This window comes from Rattus rattus, chromosome 9, assembly GCF_011064425.1.
Source record: "Rattus rattus isolate New Zealand chromosome 9, Rrattus_CSIRO_v1, whole genome shotgun sequence".
Lineage (NCBI taxonomy): Eukaryota > Metazoa > Chordata > Mammalia > Rodentia > Muridae > Rattus > Rattus rattus.
Window position 1 is genome coordinate 7,105,436 of NC_046162.1, and position 22,808 is coordinate 7,128,243.

At 47.0% G+C, this 22,808-nt stretch overlaps 1 protein-coding gene across 1 annotated transcript in view; it reads right to left on the reverse strand.

Annotated features, from left to right (window-relative positions):
* Positions 1–20,096, reverse strand: part of LOC116909210 (dedicator of cytokinesis protein 2-like) — an 82,155-nt gene extending 62,059 nt beyond the window's left edge. Inside the window, exons 1-4 of the mRNA XM_032912712.1 lie at positions 20,029–20,096; positions 13,563–13,641; positions 6,240–6,340; positions 6,091–6,149 (exon numbers count right to left, since the gene is read on the reverse strand). Coding sequence (XP_032768603.1) covers positions 6,091–6,149; positions 6,240–6,340; positions 13,563–13,641; positions 20,029–20,096 — 307 coding nt within the window. The remainder of the gene's footprint in view (positions 1–6,090; positions 6,150–6,239; positions 6,341–13,562; positions 13,642–20,028) is intronic.
* Between the last annotated feature and the right edge of the window lie 2,712 nt (positions 20,097–22,808).

Genomic DNA, 22,808 nt, shown 5'->3' on the forward strand with positions numbered 1-22,808 from the left:
TTTAGAAGGCGCTTACAGTGGATTCCAGCTCTTGTTGTCCTAAGTCACCACCAGCTGATAACTTCAAACACATTAATTATATCACACTCCTGGAGATCAGAAGTCTGAAATGGGTTTCACTGTACTAAAAGATCAATGTATGAACACACACGAATGAGCTCAGAAGTCCAAGGAAGAATCTATTCCCTTCCCCATCAAGCCCTTGCAGCGTCCTTCCACTCCTTGGTTAATGGCCTCCCACCTTCATCCTTATAATGGTCACGGAACTTCCTCAAATATCTGGTTCTCACTCTCCTGCCTCTCTCTTCATGTATGAGGACCTCGTGATTATATTGGGCCCATCTGGATGACCCAAGGCACCCTCACCACAAGAACCCTTAATTTGCTCACATGCCCATCCTTTGCTGTTCAGGGTATCACGGTCCACGTCTTCTGTTATTCTGCCCACGACAGTGCTCAACATTTTCTATTACATGTATGGATGGGTGTGCTCTCTAGCACCATACTGCAATTTCTTCTGGGAAGCCCATCATCCCAGCCTGTGTAAGAAGTGTGTTCGCTTGGGCTGCTGAGTGTTTCCTGAAACACTCGCCTTGCTGCATCCTCGCTCCGATCCTGATGTGGACCACACACTCTTGGATGTGTTTTAAGAGCCATTTCTTGGGCTGGAGAGATGGCTCAGTGGTTAAGAGCAATGACTGCTCTTCCAGAGGTCCTGAGTTCAATTCCCAGCAACCACATGGTGGCTCACGACCATCTGTAATGGGATCTGATGCCCTCTTCCGGTGTGTCTGAGGATAGCTACAGTGTACTCATATACATAACATAAATAAGTAAAATCTTTTTTGTCGTTGTTAAAAAAAGAGCCATTTCTTCTATGATTCCTGTACTATATCATCTCACTTTAAAAAGCAATGTTCCAAATGTCCCTCTATAGACAGTGGTTTTTGCATAGAGGATATAAATCGTGGCTCATTTCCCTTCAACCTTCCCATTATTTTCTGAGTTTGCCGGAAGTGCTCATCCCCCATATGTGGCCAAGATGCTACTGTCTTTCCTTCCCATGATGACTGTTTACACATGATCTGGACCTTACATGAAGGGAACATGGAAGGGTTAAATATAGAGTCATTTATAAAACGAGCATTACCTCATACCAAGCAGAAAGCCAGGGTTAGAATGCTACACCATTGGCGTCGGTCCAGGACTCCAAAACACAGAATGCAGGAGCTCTTAAATGGCTGGGCTCCTAACACTATGTAGGCCTCCTCACCAAGCACTCCCACCGCATGCCTCCTCTCCCTGACCAGCATAGATGCGAGCGAGCGCCGACGCACACAAGCCTAGACTCTTCCCAGAAGAATGAACGTTAAATAACCTTCGAGCCTGAGATGAGCTTCACAATCAGTTCTCTATAATCACATGGCTGCTGCAGATTTTCCTAATGAGAAGAAGATACTGATGCTGGGTCTCCTGATTGCTGCTGGCATTGAAGCGCAATTTCAAATACTAACATGCATGATGATTTACTCATTATCTGTAGTCTCGGAAAAACATAGTTAGTTGGCTATTTCACATCATTTGAAAGCATAACTCTTTGGGAAAAAAATTACTCATAAGAAGATCAGACTTGGGGGTCTAAAGACAAATTCTTCTAACTGCAGCCCGAGGAAGCATTTGTTGTTGGCCCTGGGTGTGTCTTTCTGCTTCTCCTGACCCATGGCAGCTACGTGACCTTTAAAACCAGAGACCAAATTAGTTGATTTATTAGTGCAATGGAAATCTGGCGACCAAGGCTAAGCCAAAGCTCTCATTTTCCTCCTTAAGAAGACCTCAGAAGACGGTCGGTTTGGAGTTGTGAATCGGATAAGATGGGATCATTTCCATCCCCCATGCTGTCCCCAAGGCGTCAAGACAGTTGCTGCCTCTCCAGCCATCATTCCCAGAGAGAAAGAGCAGAATAATGATGTGCCGTGCTCTTGAGTCCACTCTGTAGCCCCTCTCCCTCTCCTCCAGCCCTCGTCCCTCTTTGAAGAAATACTTTGCTGAAGACACACAAGTATGTCTCTGCTGATATTTCCAAGGGACAGATGTGGGTCACATGACCGACACTGACTCTAAGACATTGTTGGCTGAGCAAATTGCAATCCTGAAAAAAAAGGAAAGAAAAGAAAAAAGAAAGGAAAGGAAATGAACACAAACATTATCCACCTCTACTCAGCTAGGAAGAGGAGGAGAGGAGCTACTGTATGGGTAATCAGGGAAGGCAGCTCCGGAGAGCTCAGCTATCCAGTGAGCCGCCCTTTAAAGGCCATCATTAGCTGTGTAGTGGTCTCAGTACATCGGTCCCTAATGAACTCGGAGCTTGGTCCGAGTGTGGATTATCAAGCTAATCTCATTAGTGTGCTAACACCAGAATCTCACAGAGCAACGGGATAGGATGTCAATGGGGCAGCCACTCATCCTCCCTGCCTCAGGTCTCAGCTCCTAATTCTGAATGAGACAAGGAAGAAGGCAGCCATGTCACTAACAAATGGAAGCCTGTTGTGTGTGTGTGTGTGTGTGTGTGTGTGTGTGTGTGTGTGTGTGTGTGTGCACGTGCTGATGTTCTTTCTTCTTCCCCAGAAGCCTGGCCAAAAGGCGAAGGGCGGTGCTTTTGTCAAAACGTCCTTTGATTTTTGTCTCCTGCAGTAGACATCATGTCTGAACAAGGGCCCTCCTAAGGAAGGCCAATGCAGTGGTATTCTCTGGGACAAGCAGGGTGCTGTGAGAGTATAGCATAAAGGTGACACCTAGGGTGGCTTGGGCCTCTCTGCTTTTACTATTGTTCTTCAGAAACTCCTTGCTATCTCAGCAAACAGCATCCCCAAGGGCAGCCGCAATCAATGGCTCTTTTCTCGCAGCCTCCAGATGATAGGCCTTTTAATTGTGCTAATTCATTCTGCAGGCACTTGGAGCAGCAGAGATGTCTGTGACGTCTGAGCAAGCATTCCAGCCATCATGTTTCAAGCTTCCACCTCTAACCCACTACGTAGCCAAGCCCTTTCTCCTCTGTGGTAAAATAAGGGTTGGATCCTATAAATCCCTTTTCTAATTATCCCCCGGGGGTCTGTTTGGGGCATCAGAAAGCCATCTATAGTGGGCTTCCTGCCCCATGATCACCTTAATTATAATATTTCCACCTTTATCCCATTTACTTATCAAGCGTGAATTCTTCTTTTTATTGGCCCTTGGCTAAAAATAAATGCTTGAAAAATGCCGGACAATATGCTCTCTAAAGGGCCCTTCCAGCCCCGATGTTCTGTGATTCTAAGCAGGTGGAATATTTGGTAACAGCTTTTCATTCATCAGCATAATTGGGAGCACAAGACTCCCTGCCAAAACATAATCTATATCTAAATAAAATCTTCTGTGTGCAAAACAGCGCGGTGAGGGATGTTCAGAGGAGAGCAGGCCGTGTGGAACTGCTCGGGACGAACAAAGCACAGCTCCTCGTTCTGAGATTCTGGCAGAGCCTGGGGTGTGGAGCTGGGAACGGAGGCCCACCACAGCCTCAGCTAGTCCCTGTTGGTCAAAATAAAGTATGCAAGCCGGAACGCCATTCTTTCGCTGAGAGCATGGGATATTTTGAAAACATTCAATTCATCGCCATTGATATTCATGAGAAGGCCTTGAAGGATCTAAGTTTTTGGTTTCTTTTGAAAAACTCGGAAGATGTGGTAGCGACGGGCTTATATTCCAGCCAGATAGCAAGCGGTTGGAGAGCTGCAGCCACTGGCTGTTGCTTTGGATTGGAGCCTACCTGCAGCACTAAGCTCTCGCATGTGTCTGCAAATAATAATGTTAGGATTTGAACACACAGTGTCCTCCACAGGCTCCAGGGTTAAAGGTTTGCTATCTAGCTGGTGTCAACTATTTTTTTTTTTTCTGGAGGAAATGGAGACTCTAAGAGGCAGGGTCTGGCTGGGAGAAGTAAGTCTGTGGTAGGGTGGGGCTATATTTTGCCATCCAAACTTGCTTTTATTTTTTTTCTTTTTTTCAGAGCTGGGGACCAAACCCAGGGCCTTGTGCTTGCTAGGCAAGCGCTCTACCACTGAGCTAAATCCCCAACCCCCCAAACTTGCTTTTTTTCCATCATGAGGTGACCATGATGTTCCATCTCACCACATCTCCAAATTCACAGAGCCAAGGCTGGTGGACTGAAGCCTCTGAAACCATGAGCCAAGTGGTGGAGTTTTCCAAGTTGTTCTCTTGGCTATTTGGGGCATGGCTACGAAAAGCCAACTAACACAAATGGCATGGGAGACCAGCTATTTCTTATTTCTGATAGCCCTTTCCTTATCGAAAGTAGCCAGATAAAGCACACAGTAAGAGGCTATGCCTAAGGGGAGAAGTCACAATATCTGAAGAGGTTTTAATAGTCACAGCTGGGGAGAGCATCGGTAGCCTCTTAGAGAATAGAGCTCAAAGAGATGACCCAGGTCCCCAGTGTGGCTCTGGAGAAGTACCTAGGAAAACCAAAGGTTATCTATTGCAGACGTTGGCAGCACCCATGTTGTTGAGTATTTATGGGTTATATAGTTCTCCCTGCTTTACTGTTTAGGAGTACTGCTTGGAGCCCATTTTGGGGGCCTTGGTAGTGTACACTGGACTGAACTTTGATGGCAAAGGTGTACAGTGCACCCACAACACAGTTAGATTCCACCCTATTGGGCCAGGGCAGGAATAGGAGTAACAATTACCAGATGCATGTACGACATCCGCCTCAGTCTTCACTTTTATGACCTTCATAGGCACACTGGAAGGTGGTGGTTTTTTGTTTGTTTGTTTTAGCTAAGGAAAAGGGATGTTACATTCTCTTGCTTGAGGTTTGCTTGTACATGACTGACCAAGGCTCCAGGTAGAGCTGTGACAGTGCATTTTAGGGCTAGGTCCTTTACCCTGCCGCTTTAGATTTTGTGAGTCAATGTCTCTCTCTCCCCCTCCCCCTCCACTTCTCCTCCCTCTCTCTCTCTCTCTCTCTCTCTCTCTTTCTCTCTCTCTCTCTGTCTCTCTCTCTCTCTCTGTCTCTCTCTCTCTCTCTCTCTCCCTCCCTCCCCTCTCTCTCTCTGCCTCTCTCTCTTCTCTCCCTACCCCCCCCCCACATACACCGTCATCAAGTATGTGGTCTTAGCTGGAGTCAGATGGTCGCCAACCACAGAAATCAGACTGGCTACCACACACTGTATTGTACATCCTCCTACCAGAGGACAACTCTTACCCTAAAAGTTATCCAGAAAACCTGACAGGGAACAGGTTCTAAGGAAGTAGGAAGTGAAGCCTGAAATGTTCATTAAGGCTAAAAGCCCAAGAGAGGCAAACCCTCCTTATAAATTCCTCTACTGAAGAGAGCCAGTAGCTAAGCCCAGGGCAGGGCATTTGTACACCAGAGAGTCAAGGAGAAAGCCTAATGTCAGAGATGGAGGTCCTCACTCTTCATGGACATCAGTTCACCCACCCACCCATCTTTCACCACAAATCTGGTCTGTAAGCAGGATTACTGGTTTCCGTTCTCCTGGAATGAAAGATACACTCTGAGATGTTCAATTTTCTTAGCTCGGACAAACAACTCCCATTTTGGGGTTTCATGATGAGTAAGAGAAAGCAGGGGCGGTCCTAAAGGATATGGCATGAAGTTTCATTAGTGTCTCCTTCGTCAGATTTCACTCAGAATGGTCAATAACGGTCCCTCTGCTTCTATCCCTCTCTTCACCAATACCCACAAACCATCCCTGCAGCTCACTGTCATGGGGGCAGCGTCTGGGCTTATTATTTCCCAGAGAGTCCATTCTCCTACCCCTGTGAGGTTTGAAAATATTTTATGGATCACGTCACCCAGGAAGCAGGATGCAGAATAGCTACGGCCATTCCTGGGATGTGTAACAGCAGCCCTGCCTCCTCCTCTCTTACCAATTCCTGTTTGACTTCACAGGCCCTCAGGGCATCACACAGGAGGAACAGATTACATTGGCTGGGAAAGACAGGGTCAGGACTGGTCTTCAGGAAGGCGCTGGGCACACAAAGATGCATCTTTCGGGGCATGGTACTCACCAAGCTTGTACCACATATCACGGATGGAGAAGCCCACGAGCCGTCTCATGTCCCCATACCTGGAAGGAGCAGAAGTGCCGGCTTTTAGCTCTATTCTGGAGTGTTTCAGGAAGCTCCCCACTCTCAAACAATCCAAGAATGCAACCTACTTATTCAGGATTTTGTTGTACTTAGCGTGCGTGAACTGCTCCAGCTGTAGAGAGTCCTGAGTGATAAAAGCCACTGCCAGATGAAAATAGTTGTTCCACAGCTGTAGGGAAGAAAGAAAAAAAAAAAAAAGAGCAGTCATGGAGAGGGTCTGACGTGGGGGAGGCATATTAAACGCCGGCTAACGTGAATAATTTATAAAGACGGCAGAAGACAGAGGCGAGACCAGTTTAATTGTGTGCTCTGCAATTTTCTAACTGGCACGGACTCCAAAATTAACATCCTGGCCAAAGCAAGGACAATGGATGGATCTCTCTAGGCCCTAGCAGTGCCTCCCCCTCTCCGACAATGGGATCAGTCAAGGGGAATTTTAGAGCTGGATTCTTGTGGCTGGGGCACTTCTGTTGTTTTCCTTTCTGAAAGACAAATGACTCAGCCCAGCTGGGATCTCTGGTGAGCCGGTTCCTGCCCTGAAAGTATAGGTGTGTGAAAGATAAGGCTATTCAGGAAGTCAGGGCTTCACAGGGTACCCTCCCTGATCCACCTGACACGAGCCGGCCCACAAGCCATTCTGACTTAAAGCAGTTTGCGCTTGCCTTCCCCTCTGTTCCAAGGCCTTAGAGCCTGGTTCTGGGACCATCAGAAGCATCCCTTGGGAATGTGCTAGAAGTACCAATTTTCTGGCCTGCCTATTTGATAATTCTCAGCTGCTGTAAGTTTTGCAGGTATATGATCTGATGCTGACTCTGAAAGACAGTGATGGAATCCACTCCCCCACTCCCCCAGCTGTGGTGACACCAAACAGAACAATCATTGAACGCAGACATAGGGAAAGTTATCAAAAGGATGAGCATGGTGGTGACAGTATTGATATGGGTCACAGTCCAGAAAGCTGAAGGCCCACGGTGGCGGTGCACCTCAGCAAACTCATCTGGGAAACTGGCATAACCCGGTGCTCACTGCAGAGGGCTGCAGTAAAGGCGACACGAGGAGATGTGCTCACCAGGTAGGACCATGGTAGGAGCAGGAAAGTATCTGCCCGTCTCATTGTTTTCTTTTCAACATCCAGGTAGCTCCTTTTGTACTAAAGCACAGGCTGGCAACTTGGCTGCTCAGGGGAAAGTGTTTTAGGATGCCACAGGCCCGACTTGCAAAAGGACAGACTGGGCAGCAAGAGGTGCCACCCTGCCATGGAGTTAGTCAGCTTCCATGCAAGCAGGCCCATCACAGGCTATCGACAGCCACCACTGCCAAGGTTACAACCGCTTAGAGCCAAACCTTGCATAGGCCTAAAGGTGCAACCCGGGGTGGGCTCCTCCTCCTCCTCAGAGGAGAGGGGAGACGGGGAGACGGGGAGAGGCTGTTTGTGGCGATTGCTATCGGGATGTAAAGTGAATGAATAAATTAATTAATAATATAAAAGAAAGCATCTCCAACAACAACAAAGCCAGTCTGCTGTCCTCTGCTTTTCTCTTTGCCTATGTATTTATATTGTGTCTCCCCAGGAGCAACACGGGTTTGATTTGCTCTCTTCCATTGCTGACATCAGGGTTACCTCAGCTTTACCCATGTATAGACACATTATAGACCATTAACCCATTTATAGACATCTAGCTTGGTCCCACTCCTCTTTCTCCGGCAGCGGCACTGTCTTCATCCCTCCCTTGAACCTCTTTCCACACAGGAACCTCTCTCTGTGGCCTACATTCCTAGGGCTGGAACCACAGAGCCACAGGACACAGCGAGGTACAGCCGTTTGCTGTCGGTTTGTTTGCTTGTTTGGTTTGGATTGTTTTAAACTGTGGGTACTGTCAGGATGCTTTCCAGGGGTTGCCATCTGATTACCGTGTCCTGTCAGGAGCTCGCCATCCTACCTGTCTGAGTCTCGGTTCCTTCACCTGGAAAATGAGGATAATGGGGCCCAAAGGGTGTAGTTATGAGGACTAAATGAGGAGATCCTACCCAGCAAACTCCCATGGACCCTTGCATACAGGTTTAGACACCAATTCCTACAAAAGCCTGACCCGGTACTGCACACTGAAGCAGATCCACTGGCACCCGTCCTCATTACACCCCATCCTCCCCGCGCTCGTGACATGTTTTAAACTACGGAATCTACTCTCTACCTTCACTACTAAACGTAAAGGTCACAGAGCCAAAGACTTCATTTTCTTGATCGCCTTGATCTGGATGATGTTTGGCTACAAGTCTGATCTAGCTGTGTCAAGGCAGTATTTATGGAATGAGTTCGCGGTCAATAGCCACGCTTTGTGTGTATTCCTATGAAGACCCCCCAACCCCAAAGAGCTGAAATGATGTCGCAGTGGTTAAGGGCCTAGGCTGCTCTTGTGGAGGATCTGGGTTCAGTTCCCAGCATCCATAGGACACAAACAAATGGCTGTAACTCCAGAGGATATGATGCCCTTTTCTGGAGTCTGTGGGTCACACACACACACACCTCTACACACACAGACATATACATATACATAATTTAAAAAATAATTTTAAAAATCACATCCTTCTGAGAAGGGACAAAATGTGTATTTCTATCCACATTTAGACATCAAAAACAAACAAACAAACAAACAAAAAAAAAACTGAGGACCACGGAGCACAAAACTGTTGTGTCCTACAGGTGAATGTGGCACTGGGAGCCACGTTGATCTAACTCCTGCCCTCTGTTGCCTTAAAAAGCTTTGAATTGGATTACCACACCATCATGGTATAAATCCACAGCTTCCAGTTGGAAGTTTAGATACACGTCTATCCCTGGGCCAGTTAATGTATCCACCACTTAAACACTCATCAATTCTCTGTGGTAAAAGTCTCCTGGTCACTTTAAGATAGACATTGTTATGAGTGCCTAGGCTTTCTACTGTGAAGGACCCCAGACGCATCCCTCCCCTCATGGCTACAGCTTTGTGGGTACTGAACAGCATCTCCCATCTGACCCCTTGCGAGCCTCTCGTAATTGTTATCGTACTTACTGATTCTGCAGAGCTGGCTTTCAGAGACTACGTAGGAATGGACTCACAAAGTGTGTGTCTTTCTGCACCTGGATTATTTCATTTAACATGATGTTCTCAGTCTCTCTTTAAGATAAGGCAAAGGTAGGATTTTATCTTCTGTGGCTGAATAGTATAGGACACTGTGTATAGGACATTTCCTCTACACATTACCCTATTGATGGCCATGTAGAGTGATGTCATGGCCACCACAATGTGGCTCGCGGCAGTGAACATAGGGATGCATATGTCCCCTTGGCGCTAATTTATGTTTGAGTCTATGCTCAGTAGTGGAATTGCACATGTCTGTGAGGTGAAGTAGCCTGGACCCTCAGCACAAGTCCTCTTCTTCTGGTCCCTGTGACTTTGCAAACAGCCAAGAGCATGGAGTCCCAGTATCCAGAGGGTACCACTGATCTTAGCTTCCAGCAGAAATCACCATTTCTATGACGCCCAGGCTTTGGCTCCTATGGAGTGGCACCCATAGAGATGCTGTCTTTTTGCCCTTTGAATCACAAAACCACCATTCAGAGGAGAGGTTAGGGCTAATCTCCTTTCCCCTGCTCCAGCTATGGACAGAGGGAGCCAGGATAGAGGCTGCTCCTGCTGGTATCACATGCATAATACATGAGCCCACAAGAAGGAGATGAGGGTGTTCCAGGCAGGGTACAAAGAACAAATCCATTCTCAAAGGGAGGGGAGGAAAAGATGAGGGAACAAAGAGAAGATTGAAAAATGACCCAGTTTTGGGGTACTTTTCACTAAATATCTGTGGAAGCCTCATTAGAAAAGAATTATTTGATTCTGTGTTCCTCGCTCTTTTCCATAGTTTACAGAATCCTGTGGGCGTGACAGCCTCGGGCTATGTTGTGAGGATCAAAAAGCTGCTTCTCTGCTGGCTTGCCTGTCAAGAACTGACCTGAGTTCCTAGCCCTGATGCTTATAATATCACTATGATTATTATCATGATTACCACCACTGCGACTATCACCACCACCACCACCACCAACAGCATCATCACTGCCAACAACAACAGCATGATCACCACCAACATCACCACCACCGCCAACAGCATCATCACCACCGCCAACAGCATCATCACCACCACCAACAGCATCACCACCAACAACAACAACAGAATCATCACTACCACCAACCACCACCAATGTTGGAGTAGAAATCTTGGCTGAGTCCAGACAAAACACAATGGGCCAACATGGTTCCATGTGAAGAGGTTTTAATGGGAGAATGAGACAACGGAGAGGGACAAGGGGGGAGGGGGGAAGAGAGAGAGAGAGCAGAAAATGTCTGCCTTTTATTTGCACAAGTCTGTGAGGCGAAGTAGCCTGGACCCTCAGCATAAGTCCTCTTCTTCTGGTCCCTGTGACCTTGCAAACAGCCAAGAGCATCGAGTCCCAGCATCCAGAGGGTACCACTGATCTTAGCCTACAGCAGAAATCACCATTTCTATGACACCCAGGCTTTGGCTCCTATGGAGTGGCACCCATAGAGATGCTGTCTTTTTGCCCTTTGAATCACACAATGACATGACTGCTCCCAAAGGAAGGTGGGAACTAAGCCAAAGGTATGCTGGGAATGTATGGCCATTGCCATGGCAACAGTGACCAGGTGGTGTCACTGCTGGAGGAGAAAGCAGTTCCTGATACCAACAAGCAGCATTGTTATCATCATCACCATCATAAAAATGATGCTAACATCATTCTGTTGCCAGGACCGTGAGTTACATGAATGTGAGCTGCATGAATCAATTCACCTAACCTTTATAGCCATTTAAAGAGAGAGCCACTAACGACATCTTCATTTAACATTGAAGAAACCGAGGCACAGAACAGAGAAGTACTTACGTAAAACGTCAAACTTCACCAGCTTAACTTTTGCACTTAGGGCATGTCCCTTTCCTAGATATGTCGCATACATAAAATTTCTTTCAGGAAAGATTTATGAAACCCCAAAGAATGGCCTAGAGGACTGGATCTGACCCTGTCTTGGGAAAGTACCTCCCTGAGACCATGGAGGAGAGTGACAGTCAGACTGGCAGGTCCCCGAGGCTAGAACTGCTGACTTCAGGGGAAAATGGCAAACCAGCTGTCCTTTTTATGGTCACACACTGCCTCTCGGGCCCCCCATGTATGTTGTTACAAGTTGTCCCTTCAAACACCATGGACATATCCATTCCTCTGAACGGGCTTTGTAACAAGTGGAGACCGTGGGCATCCGCGTGGGAAATGAAACCTTTTTCTTGACTTTAAACAGCCAGTGTGACATGTTTGGTTGCCCTGGAAAAGACTTGTCATCTGGAGAGAAAGTCTCACCCAAGGCCATAGTGACACTCTGAATCTACAGTGTGGTCATGGTCCCGTGTGAAAGCCTGTGTCAGCCAGTGCAGTTTCTAGTCCCAAATGCATCAAGGTGCTGATGTCAGGCTTTCTGTGTCCAGGTCTTGCCCACTCCTGCATCTTCAGAGAAGCTAGCTAGCGGTGGTATAAGAATGTTCTGGTCACATATGTGGCCCATACATATACAGCCACCCAATTAGATAAGATGGATGAAGCAAAGAAGTGCAGGCTGACAGGAACTGGATGTAGATCTCTCCTGAGAGACACAGCCAGAATACAGCAAATACATAGGCGAATGCCAGCAGCAAACCACTGATCTGAGAATGGGACCCCAGTTGAAGGAATCAGAAAAAGGACTGGAAGAGCTTGAAGGGGCTCGAGACCCCATATGAACAACAATGCCAAGCAACCAGAGCTTCCAGGGACTAAGCCACTACCCAAAGACTATACATGGGCTGACCCTGGGCTCCAACCTCATAGCTAGCAATGAAATAGCCTAGTGGCACCAGTGGAAGGGGAAGCCCTTGGTCCTGCCAAGACTGAACTCCCAGTGAACAGGATTGTTGGGGGAGGGTGGTAATGGGGGGAGGATGGGGAGGGGAACACCCATATAGAAGGGGAGGGGTAGGGGTTAGGAGGATGTTGGCCCGGGAATAACAATCGAAATGTAAATAAGAAATACTCAAGTTAATAAATATAAAAAAAAAAAAAAAAAATGTTCAGGTCAGTGATTTCTTATGAGCTGGCATATAAACTATGGCGGCTTCTCGTGTTATCATGAACATCAGTCACTTCCGTTCCCAGATTTGAATGCAAGATCATGGGGCAGGATCGAGAACCTTGTTCAGAGAAGATGTTCGTCCTTTCAGCCCAGCAAAGACATCTCAACCCCAGCAAGGTTCATGGCACTGGTCTCAGCCCAGGTGTCACCGCCCCCCCAGGGGACATTGTACACCAGGCACAGAGCCCAGAATGGCATGTTTTACCAGAAGGGAAGAAAACATGGATGGGATCGGAGGAGCAAGAGCGATGATTTCAAATGACAATTAGTGCCTAGAGAAATGCCTAGATGTGACCTCATGACCACAGGGTCACAGGACAAATCCCAGAGAGGAGACAGGCAGGGCAGGCTCTGTGAAGAGGAACTATTCCAACAGCAGCTGACTGGTAAGTTTTCCCAGCATGCTCCTGGGCTGGCAAAGCCTCCTGAGGTGGGAGGGAAGTTAGCATCTTATAGATGTCATCACTCTGGCGGGATGACACCCTTGCCTGCTGCTGAGCTTGGGAGGCCAGGCTGATGGAAACCCGGCATCTCAGATGAGCAGGCAGGAAACAGCACAACCCTGAGGTACTGAACTAGGTGACCTCGTCTATTCCCTACTCTGTTCCCAGAGACTCTAGGGGATTGAAGATATCCCTGGAGGGAAGCTTCTCAGGCTGTGGGTAGGGTTTCTTCCCTCACTCCTGCAGCCATGGGCAGTAATACAGACTTTCCCATCAGGCTTTGAAGAGCAGGCTCTTTGTGGGCCCGACCAGGGACATCAGTCTATTACCTCAGGGACATTCTTATCACACAGCCCCAACCCCGCCCTAAGGTCTCAGAGGCCCCGAATCTTGGCTGAGCACACATGCCAAAATGACTTTTGGAGAAATTGGGAAGTCACAGAGATAAACTTGAAAGCTTTGTACGTCCGTGTCTGTGACTGGCTGTTCCTTGGCACCGGGGGACAAAATACTAAGGAAATGTTACATTTTTGAAAGGCAGCAAGCAGCAGTGTCTACAGTGAGGAAGTGGCATGCCTCCCAGTCAAATGGGACGTCTTCTTTCCTTACTTCCCTCACGCATGTCTGCAGAGACACCTGCAGCCTCTGTGTGCTTGCGGGTGGTAATGGTGGAGGAGGAAGCAACCAGCCCAGTGCGCCGGAGTAGCCGCCCTGAGTACCTCAAATGTCTCACACTCACCTGGAACTCAAAACTTGTGTGTTCTAGAAACTTCTGGTTCATGGTTTCTGCAAACTTGTTGATAGCTCTCAGGAAGACCCTGGAAGAGGAAACAAGGTTACTGGACCACCTGAGCATCCTCTCTCTTCTCTTCCTGATAGACTGAAATCTCCTCACATCCTCCCAGAGTGGGCTGATCTTCAGATGGAAACTAATGGAGGCCAATGTAGGCCCTGAGGTTGCCTCACTAGAGTTGAAGAGCTGGTCTATCTGACTCTTTGGAAACTTGTATTGTCTTACATTCAAACGATTAGAAGCTTGTGGCTGAACAGCCCATGCTGTGCAGAACTGATATAAAGAAAGAGCATCCCCTCCCCAAACAACAGCCAGTATTCCATCGTATCCTCTCTCCTAGAGAAAGCTACCATCAACATGTGGGTGAACATCATTTCAAAGGTCTCCTTAGAAGCATCTACACGAATGACATTTTTAGGGCGTCATTTTGATAAATGGTATTACACGGCGAATGTGGTTTCATAGCTTGCTGATTTTACTCAATAATAAATCGTGGACTCCTTTCACACCAATGAGTGCTGCCACACGTCACCCATTTTAATCACCAAAGAGCTTTCCACTCTACATCCGCATCACAGTTTATTTAATCGGTTTCTTATTGATGGGCCGTTTTGTGGTTTCTCGACTTTTTCCCTGTAATAGACAAGGTTCCTGTGATCGCTGTTCCATACCCTGTGCACCTCCTTTGAGCACCTTTTTTCCAGTCCACCCAGGACCCAGTGCTAGTCAAATATCATCCTCATTTTACATTGTGGTCCTCAGCTGTCGAAATGCACCCCCTGTCTCTCTGACCACCTTGGTTTCTTTTCCCCCTTTGTCCATGAGCTCCTACTGACTGTTCCCACAGCCCTCTTCTCCTGTCTTGCCATTCTCACAGACAGCCCTGACCACGGCCATTCTGACCTCCATGGCTCTCTACTGCTCATAGACCAGCAGAGCTCTCTCTTTACATGCAATGCCCTGAGTGCTTTGGCCAGACCTTCCTTCCTATGCTCGTTTTTTCACTCTTACCCTGCAATTGAAGCTCCTTCCTTTGCACTTAGTGGCATGTTTTTATTTTATAGCCTGTCCCAGCTCTAAGTAAAAATTATGTTTTCCTGGTACAGGCTTGAACATGTCCTGTAGCCAGCACCCAGAGCCTCCTACTTCTCAGAACCTTTTTGATCATTCTATATGCTAAAGGTCACCCTATGGGAGCACTTTCTCTACTCTTAGTACGTTTGAAATCTGAGCTGTCTCCATGTGGCCAAACTTCTGCTTTAGACCATAGTCCACTCACAGGGTAGGGCCCCAAGGGTGTTCTTGGAGGACACTGAATAGCACACTGTCAGTTTCCTCCTTCAGACCACACTTCCCTAGAGATTAGGAACATGGCATGCTCACGTCTTTTTCCCAGTTTGTATCTTCATCCTAGGCCTCTCATGAGCTCCAGTTTGCATCCAAGCTCTCTGCTCTTCACGCCGAAGCTAACTCTCAAATGCCTGTACTCCCGCTTCTCTTGGTAATTTTCCCCCCCGCACAAATGAAGAGCGGGCCCCCTTGCACTTGCTTCCGACAACTCTGATAAACAACACATCAACTCTGATAGACTTCACTTAGGCTTTGTCCTATACCCAACACTCAGCCTGTCAGTGTATCCTCTTAGCATTGCTTTCAGAATAGGTCAAGAGTTACCTACTTCACTTTGTCTCACTGCTACCGATGGGGACAAAGCCATAATCATTACCCTGGAGTTTTGTGGCTGCCTTCCAGCTAAGATGCGGCCACGTCTCCTTTGTGTGCCTATGCCTGTGATTTGGCCTTCCTCCTTTCAATGCTGCGGACTGAACTTAGACTCCAATGCATGCTAGGTAAACACTCTGCCATCTTGGTCCCACCATTCCTACTGAGCAGCAGGCTATCCAATATCTCCTTGTCCCCTGAGTGGCTGGTCCAGGGAAATGCTTAGAGCCCACCTGAGGTACCGGAGGAGGCCAATAAAGGAAGGGCTGATGACTGTGGGTAATAGTTTGAACTCCATTATGCCTGGGAGCCACTAAGAGACCTTACACAACACATTTGCCTGTCAGAAGTGTCCCCTCCTAGGAGACAAATAAGCTGCACTGTTAATACCACTCTCGCCGCCCCTCAGTGGTTAGAATTTGTTCCTGGACCACTTATTCCAAGGTACCAGTGCATTCATCCCCATCCCACTCCTACAGGCCGATGGAGCACCCTGCAGCCAGAGAAATCCCATAAAATAAAAGAGGAAGCTCTCAGGACATACGGGGGCTGTGCATAAACATTGCTGCTATAACTTGGCCAGGCTGAGCATGGCGGGTACTAGGGGGTTTTGTTGTTGTTGTTGTTGTCGTTGTTGTTGTTTGGTTTTGGTGGAGCACCGCTTGGTAATAGGGCTGCACTAGTAGTTCATGAAATACTTCCAGGTTGTTTGCTGAGGGGCAGAAGTGTGTGTGGAGGGGTCAGCTTATTCTAGTGTTGGGGTCCCAGAATTTGGAACATGCACACACTCCTAGGTGTTATTTCTGATTTTGCCACCTTCCAAGCTCTGTGGATTTGGGTCATGTCACTATCCTTTTGAAGTCTCAGTTTCCTCCCTGCTACACTGCCGTGAGGGAGCCATTTCCTAGAGTTGCTACAGGGAATGAGTGCTGAGCTCAGGGCCCAACCCAGAGCCTGCAGTTGCACAGTGGTCATTGGAAAATCCCTTGGATCCTTCAGGCTGCCCACTTCTCCTTATAAAACCAGATGCCAATGGGTGGACAGACAAACGGCAAGCAAGGAACACCTAGCCACCAAGTTTGAGCAGGTAGGACCACATAACAGTAGGGATGGAAAATCCCACAACCCTTCCCCCAAATCAGGCTGTCAAAGAGGGGGATTTCTTTGGTTTTTCTTCTTGCCATTTGCTAAGATGCCTTTGAAACAACATCTATATTTTCCCCTTAAAGATTAGTTATCTGATTCTCTAGATGGGAGCACATTGAGTGGCTGTCACTTTATGTACAAACATCTCAGGAGCTGAAATGTGATACCCAGACGAGGGTTTTCTACACTCTTGCTAACAACAAAGCTATCGGTAACTCCAGAACAGACATTATTGAGGTTGTCAGTTTAAACCTGTCTGGGGCTCCCAGAGGCTGGGCTAGTGACTGGAAACTAATCAGCCATGCGCTGGTGGTGCTAAGAGGCAGCTGTCTCACCTCCTCCCAGCTTCTCTGAGGGCCACGAGCTGAATGTAGGAACCCCACTTAACTCTATGTTGTGTTCAAGATAGGAAGTATAAGGAGTTTCTTTCTTCTTGGTTTTCTTTTTTAAAAGGCTGTTCTGAAGTGGATAGAAGCAAGAAAACACTCAACTCTCTGTGGCTCTCAACAGTGAACATAAGTTGTTTAAAATAAAGTTCATTTTCAAAACTCAACCTCACCTTATTATCCATAGTGGATACACATACATACATACATGTGTATACATACATACATACATACACATATATATGTACACACACATCTATCATATATATACATACATATACCACACACACACACACACACACACACACACACACACACACACACACACACACACACTCAGTAGCCAGAGTCCCACAAAGGTTGCAGCAAACTTTGCCCAGTCAATGCTTCATCCTTCTGACCTTGATTTCCTCAGCATCTCACTGTCACCTTCTATAAGAGGATCCATACACATATATCTGTACACACACATCTATCATATATATACATACATATACCACACACACACACACACACACACACACACACACACACACACACACACACACACACTCAGTAGCCAGAGTCCCACAAAGGTTGCAGCAAACTTTGCCCAGTCAATGCTTCATCCTTCTGAGCTATGACCTTGACTTCCTCAGCATCTCACTGTCACCTTCTATAAGAGGATCCAAGTGTGGATACCCAGTAAGATGCAACCTAGGCATGAGGGTCCAGTGCTTCTACACATGGGTAAGCTCAGTAAATCTCAGCCATTGTTCAGCTTGCTGCCACCACATTCAGCGATGGGGAATCTGAGGATGGAACCACTCTGTTATGAAAGCACAGAGCCACACCAAAATAACAAGTCATACGACATGAATTAAAGCAGAGAAGGGAGTGGGGACCCTCCCTGGCAAGGAACATTTGGGGGATCTGAGGGCTCCTGTGAACCCTGCTCTCTACCCTGTGGTTCCTAGGGTAGAGCTGAGTCTCTTGCTAACAACTTAAGGACTGGTCAAAACTTAAGGACAGATATAACAGATACACTTGGGCAGCAGAACTCTTACCCTTCCCTTGAGCCTGACACATGCATTCTTCCGAACTTTTAACCTGTTCCTATCACCCCAACACCCCAAGGTTCATGTATCAAGAGGTTAAGGAGAAGCAGCAAACATCAACTTGTCTGGGCACAGCTCATCTGAAGCGCCCTTCCACACTCCCCTGAGGGTGCAGCAGCCTCACCAAACCTAGAATCCTATTGCACTTCAGCATTAGTCGTGCTATGTGGGGTAAGGAAATCATGGGCCATAGAGAAGGCTCATCCGACACAGGTATTTGTCACTAGGCCTGACAAGCTGAGCTTGATCCCTAGAACCCATGTGGTGGAAGGAGAGAGCGGATTGTCACAAGTTGTCCTTTGTCCTCTGTCCTCCAGACGTGCCCCAGGACACATTTTCAGTGACAGGAATGTGAAGATAAAAACAATAGTTATAAAGTTCATTCTATGTGTCAACACTGTGCCAACTACTTTACACCATTTATTCTTTCGTTTCTTGCACATAAACGCCACACTCTGCTGTAATAGCGACTATTGCTAGTCCTGTTTTACAGGGAGGGAAACTGAGTCCAGAGCAGCTAAGTAACTTCCCCAAGGTCAATAACTAATGAAGGGGACAGGATTTGAACCCAGGAAGTCATCAGCAACAATGGTGGCTTTCAACCTTACTCATGCTGCAACCCTTTGATACAGTTCCTCGAGTTGTGGTGACCCCTACTCACAGAATTATTTCAGTGTCTACTGATAAACTGTAATGTAAATATGCGGTGTGCAGGATGTCAGCTACATGACCCCCAAAGGAGAGGCAACCCTCGCTGGTTAGAACATCTTCATGCTATTTCTGTTCCCATGAGGGTCACTGCAGGACTTGGACGCATTTCTGGTCAAACTTATTATTTCCCTTAGTAGGAGGAAGCCTTCAGGATTGAAACTTGAATGGATCTGTGCCCTCCCTAGAGCCTTAGGCACTCAATAAACGTTGATTGACTGTTTTAAGAGCAGCCGTAGAGATGTGTTTAAATCCCTGACTCCCCTTGAAGCGCTATGATTCCTGCTCGAGGTGCAGATGCAAGAGGGAAGAGAGAGGTTTCCTAGCATAATTGTGTTAATTTACAACATTATGAAGAATTCGATCATTTAAAATTTAAATATGCCATGTAAATCAGATCATGCTGAATGCTGCATCTTACCAAAAGGAGAAATGTTCTAGCAGAAAGAGTTTCTTACAGTAGACATGCCTTCCCCTTTGCAAAGGCAAACAGCCCCCAGCTGGGGAGACATTCAAAGCCAGAAGACTCCACCTTCTCCACCCGCAAACAGAAACACGGGTAATAGATGACTGATACACGTATACACACATAAATCAGAGGTGGTAATAGATTAATTACAGTAACACAGATAATAGAGGAAAAGAGATAAAGATAAAGAAAAGATTAGAGAGAGGAAAAGAGCGAGGAAGATAAGGGAAGAAAGTGAATTAGTTGGAATGTCGGCTAATTTAGAGATAAGCTCGGTGCGTGTGTGGATTGTTTCTTCCTGGGGAAGAGGAAATGGTGTTTTAGGTGAGTGTCCCACTATAAATCATGGTACACATTCTGTTTGTGTATATTCCGCAAACTAGCTGCAAGACCTTGGCAGCCTGTCTCCCCTTCAGGGCTGCTGTCTGGATGTCTGCTCAAGGCTCCTCAGACAAATGTCTCTGGTACACAGGGTGAAGAAGCCCGGGCTCAGGACTTGGCACAGGTTGAATGGCGTCTCTCTTTCTCACAGGCATTGCAGTGGTGAGTAAGTCAGTCGGCTGTGCCATTTGTAAAATGCGAATGGTGGTGGTTCCAGCTCATAAGGTTGTCGTGAGGGGTGGGGAAGCGAATGCGTGCAGAGCATTTGTGACAGCGGACTGATCTAGGCGCTTCACAAATATCAGCTATGAAATAACGCACAGAGTGTAGCTGTCGCGAGCAACCGTCATGAGCTCCGTAAGTGGAGGAGCCATCCTTGTAGCCAGAATATGAAAGAAACCTATAGACTAAGCTCTTCTCCTGCAAGGACAGAAGGACAGCCACCGTTAGGGGGAGGCGACATTAGCAGGCACTTCTCTAGCTCAAGACCAAGTTGGCGTCACCTCGTGATACCAGTGCCCTGCTTGCTGAAGTCTGACTTGTTATCAGTGTGGTCCCGAGGAACAACCATCCATCCGAAACGAGAAATGCAAAATCCCGGAAAATGGACTGTGGTTATCCTCTCTCCAGAGATTCGGAAACTGACACTGCAGTTGAGTCTGAATTTCTGAAAAGGGAAGGGTTGCAGTGGGCTGTGATGGTGCAGGTCTGTAATCCTGGGACTTGGAAAGTTGAGGCAGGAAGGCCATGCATTCGAAAGCTTCTTCTTTCACTGCGTCGTGAGTTCAACATCAACCTGGGCTACAGGCGGTCCATGCTGTACCCTCGAACCAGAGTTTAAAGGACACTGACTGAGATGTAAAGACATGTATTTCACTGATCAGAGCAGGAACTGCTTTTATTTAGGAGATAATTCTACTTTCTTCCGTTACTTGGTTTCCATTTTCCAGGTACAGAGACAGAAGGATCGTTTTACTTGTCAACTTGACACGATGGAGAATTATGTGGGAAGAGAGTCTCAGGCAAGGATTGTCTAGATCAGGTTGGCTTGTGGGCAGATCTCTGAGGAACTTTCCTAATTGAGTTAACTGAGGAGGAAAGACCAGGCACCCTGAACATGAGTAGCACCATTCTAGACTGTGTGGGAAAGGTGGCTAGACACAGGTATACACACATTCGTTTCCTATGTGCTATTGACTAGATGGAGTGAGCTGCTTTGAGTTCCTGTCTTGCCTTCCCCAGAATAACGGACTGGGACCTGGAATTTTAAGCCTAATAAAAACCATTTCTCAATTAAAGTTGCTTCCCCCTCCCCCCCAGGATACTTTATCATAGCAACTGGAATGGAACTAGAATGAGAAACATCTCTGGCCTGTTCCAATACCTCCTCACACAGATCACTAAGAACTTCTCCCAGAATTCCTGGTACACATCTCCAAAAGCGGAAAGTTACCTGATGAACTCCAATTCTGGCTTTGTATTAGCTCATGTCATCTGTTTTCCTTCCTAACTAAGAGTAACTCTGGGTTTTTCTTTGGAGAGCTACCTTCTCTATTACTTCCCTGGATCCCTGTTGTTTGGGTAGAATTGACCATACCACCTCTGGTTCAGAAGGCAGGTCGTAAGATCAAAGCTCGACTTAAAAATGCCTTTCATTTTTCTGCCACAGAGGTTTAGGGATGAACATGTAGCCCAAACCAGACTTTGAAGATTAGCCTTGGGAATTACTCTGCACTGACTGGAAAAAGAAAAAAGAGAAAGAAAAAGAGAAACTTCTCTCGGCAGGTTTTTCTGGAAGGTTTTCCTTTCTCCTCTTTCTTTCAATAAAATACATGTTTGCAGGCCTGTAGAGATGGCTCAGCACTTCAGAGCATTAGCTGCTCTTCAGAGGACTCTGCTTCCAGTCTCCGCTCCCTCACAGAAGCTCACAAACTATCCCTGGATCTGATGACCCCTTCTGGTTTCCACAGGCATCAGACGCTCACGTGGTGCACTGGAATACATGCAGCCAAGATACTCGTGCACATAATAAAATTAAATGGATACACTTGCAACCTGTAGAGTGTACTTTCATCCCTCTAAAGGGAATGTCCGTTTGAGAATGATGCCAACAGAGACAAGACAAGGGAGAGGCGTCCGTTTCTTCCATCTTCATTTGAACGCCTGGATACGGCCAAGCATGACCAGACCTCTAAGTTTTTCAAGTTATCTGAACCCATAAATCTTCTACTTTCAAAAGCCCAGATTCCTTTACAATCCCAGTCAGGAAGTTCCCTGTGGGCACAGAGAGTCGCTGTACATATTCATGAGTGCCACTCTCTGCACTAGGACTAGATACACAAAGTCAGGTTGTACATGGAGTTTGTTCTTGAAAAGTTCATTGTGGATAAACTGACCAGTCCTGTGAAGAACTGGTCACAGGCTGAGGATAGCAGCTAAGAGGGCATACAGACAGACACTGAATGGAAAACAGGCTTTCCTGCCGTGAGGGAATCACAGGGTGTAGAATTTTTAGAGGAAGGGAGGTTAATTTATACACATATAGAGAAGTAGACATCAGGAGAAGGTGGACATAATTCCAAACGCAAATGACCCTGTACCATCTCCGGGATGCTTCATAGAACTTGACAGACTTATCTGTTTATCTCCTGGCATACAGTGAAGGACCATGTTCAGAGTAGCAGATCGCTTCTACCTTAATCCAAGATGGCTGACCATTGACATCTGAGAAGCTACACAACTTATGGAGCCAGTACAAAATGATAACCGGGTCCCACTGTCTAAAAATGATTAAGAGTCAAGAGTTTACATGAGCATTAAACCAAGCACAGAGCCCTTCCAAGTATGAGTGTCTTTGCTCCTCCATAGGGCTCATGCTCAGAAAGCTGGCAGGACACAAGGCCAGGGAAGAGTCTACTTCTGAGCCACCGTGTGCTTAGTAGAATCATCACCAGCATGTTAGTCATTGCAAGGCCAGCTTTTCAGCACGGGAGATGCGAACCAGGCACAGTGAGTGTAGGCTAGGATGATATGCTCCCTGACACTGTGCTGCCGGGAAGAGCTCCCTCTTCCTACAATAAGTAGAGGTGTGTAGACAGATGCCTTCTTCTGCCTTGACTGATTCCTCCGCCCCTCCTGCAGTCCTAAAGCTAGTCCAAGAGTACTGGAGCCAGGTGTCTATCACAGGGTGGACACTCGGGCGCCAAGGAATTGGAAGAACAATTTTCCAGAGATCAGCAGGTATTACATCAGCTCTTAGCATGCGAGAGACCGATCTCAGACC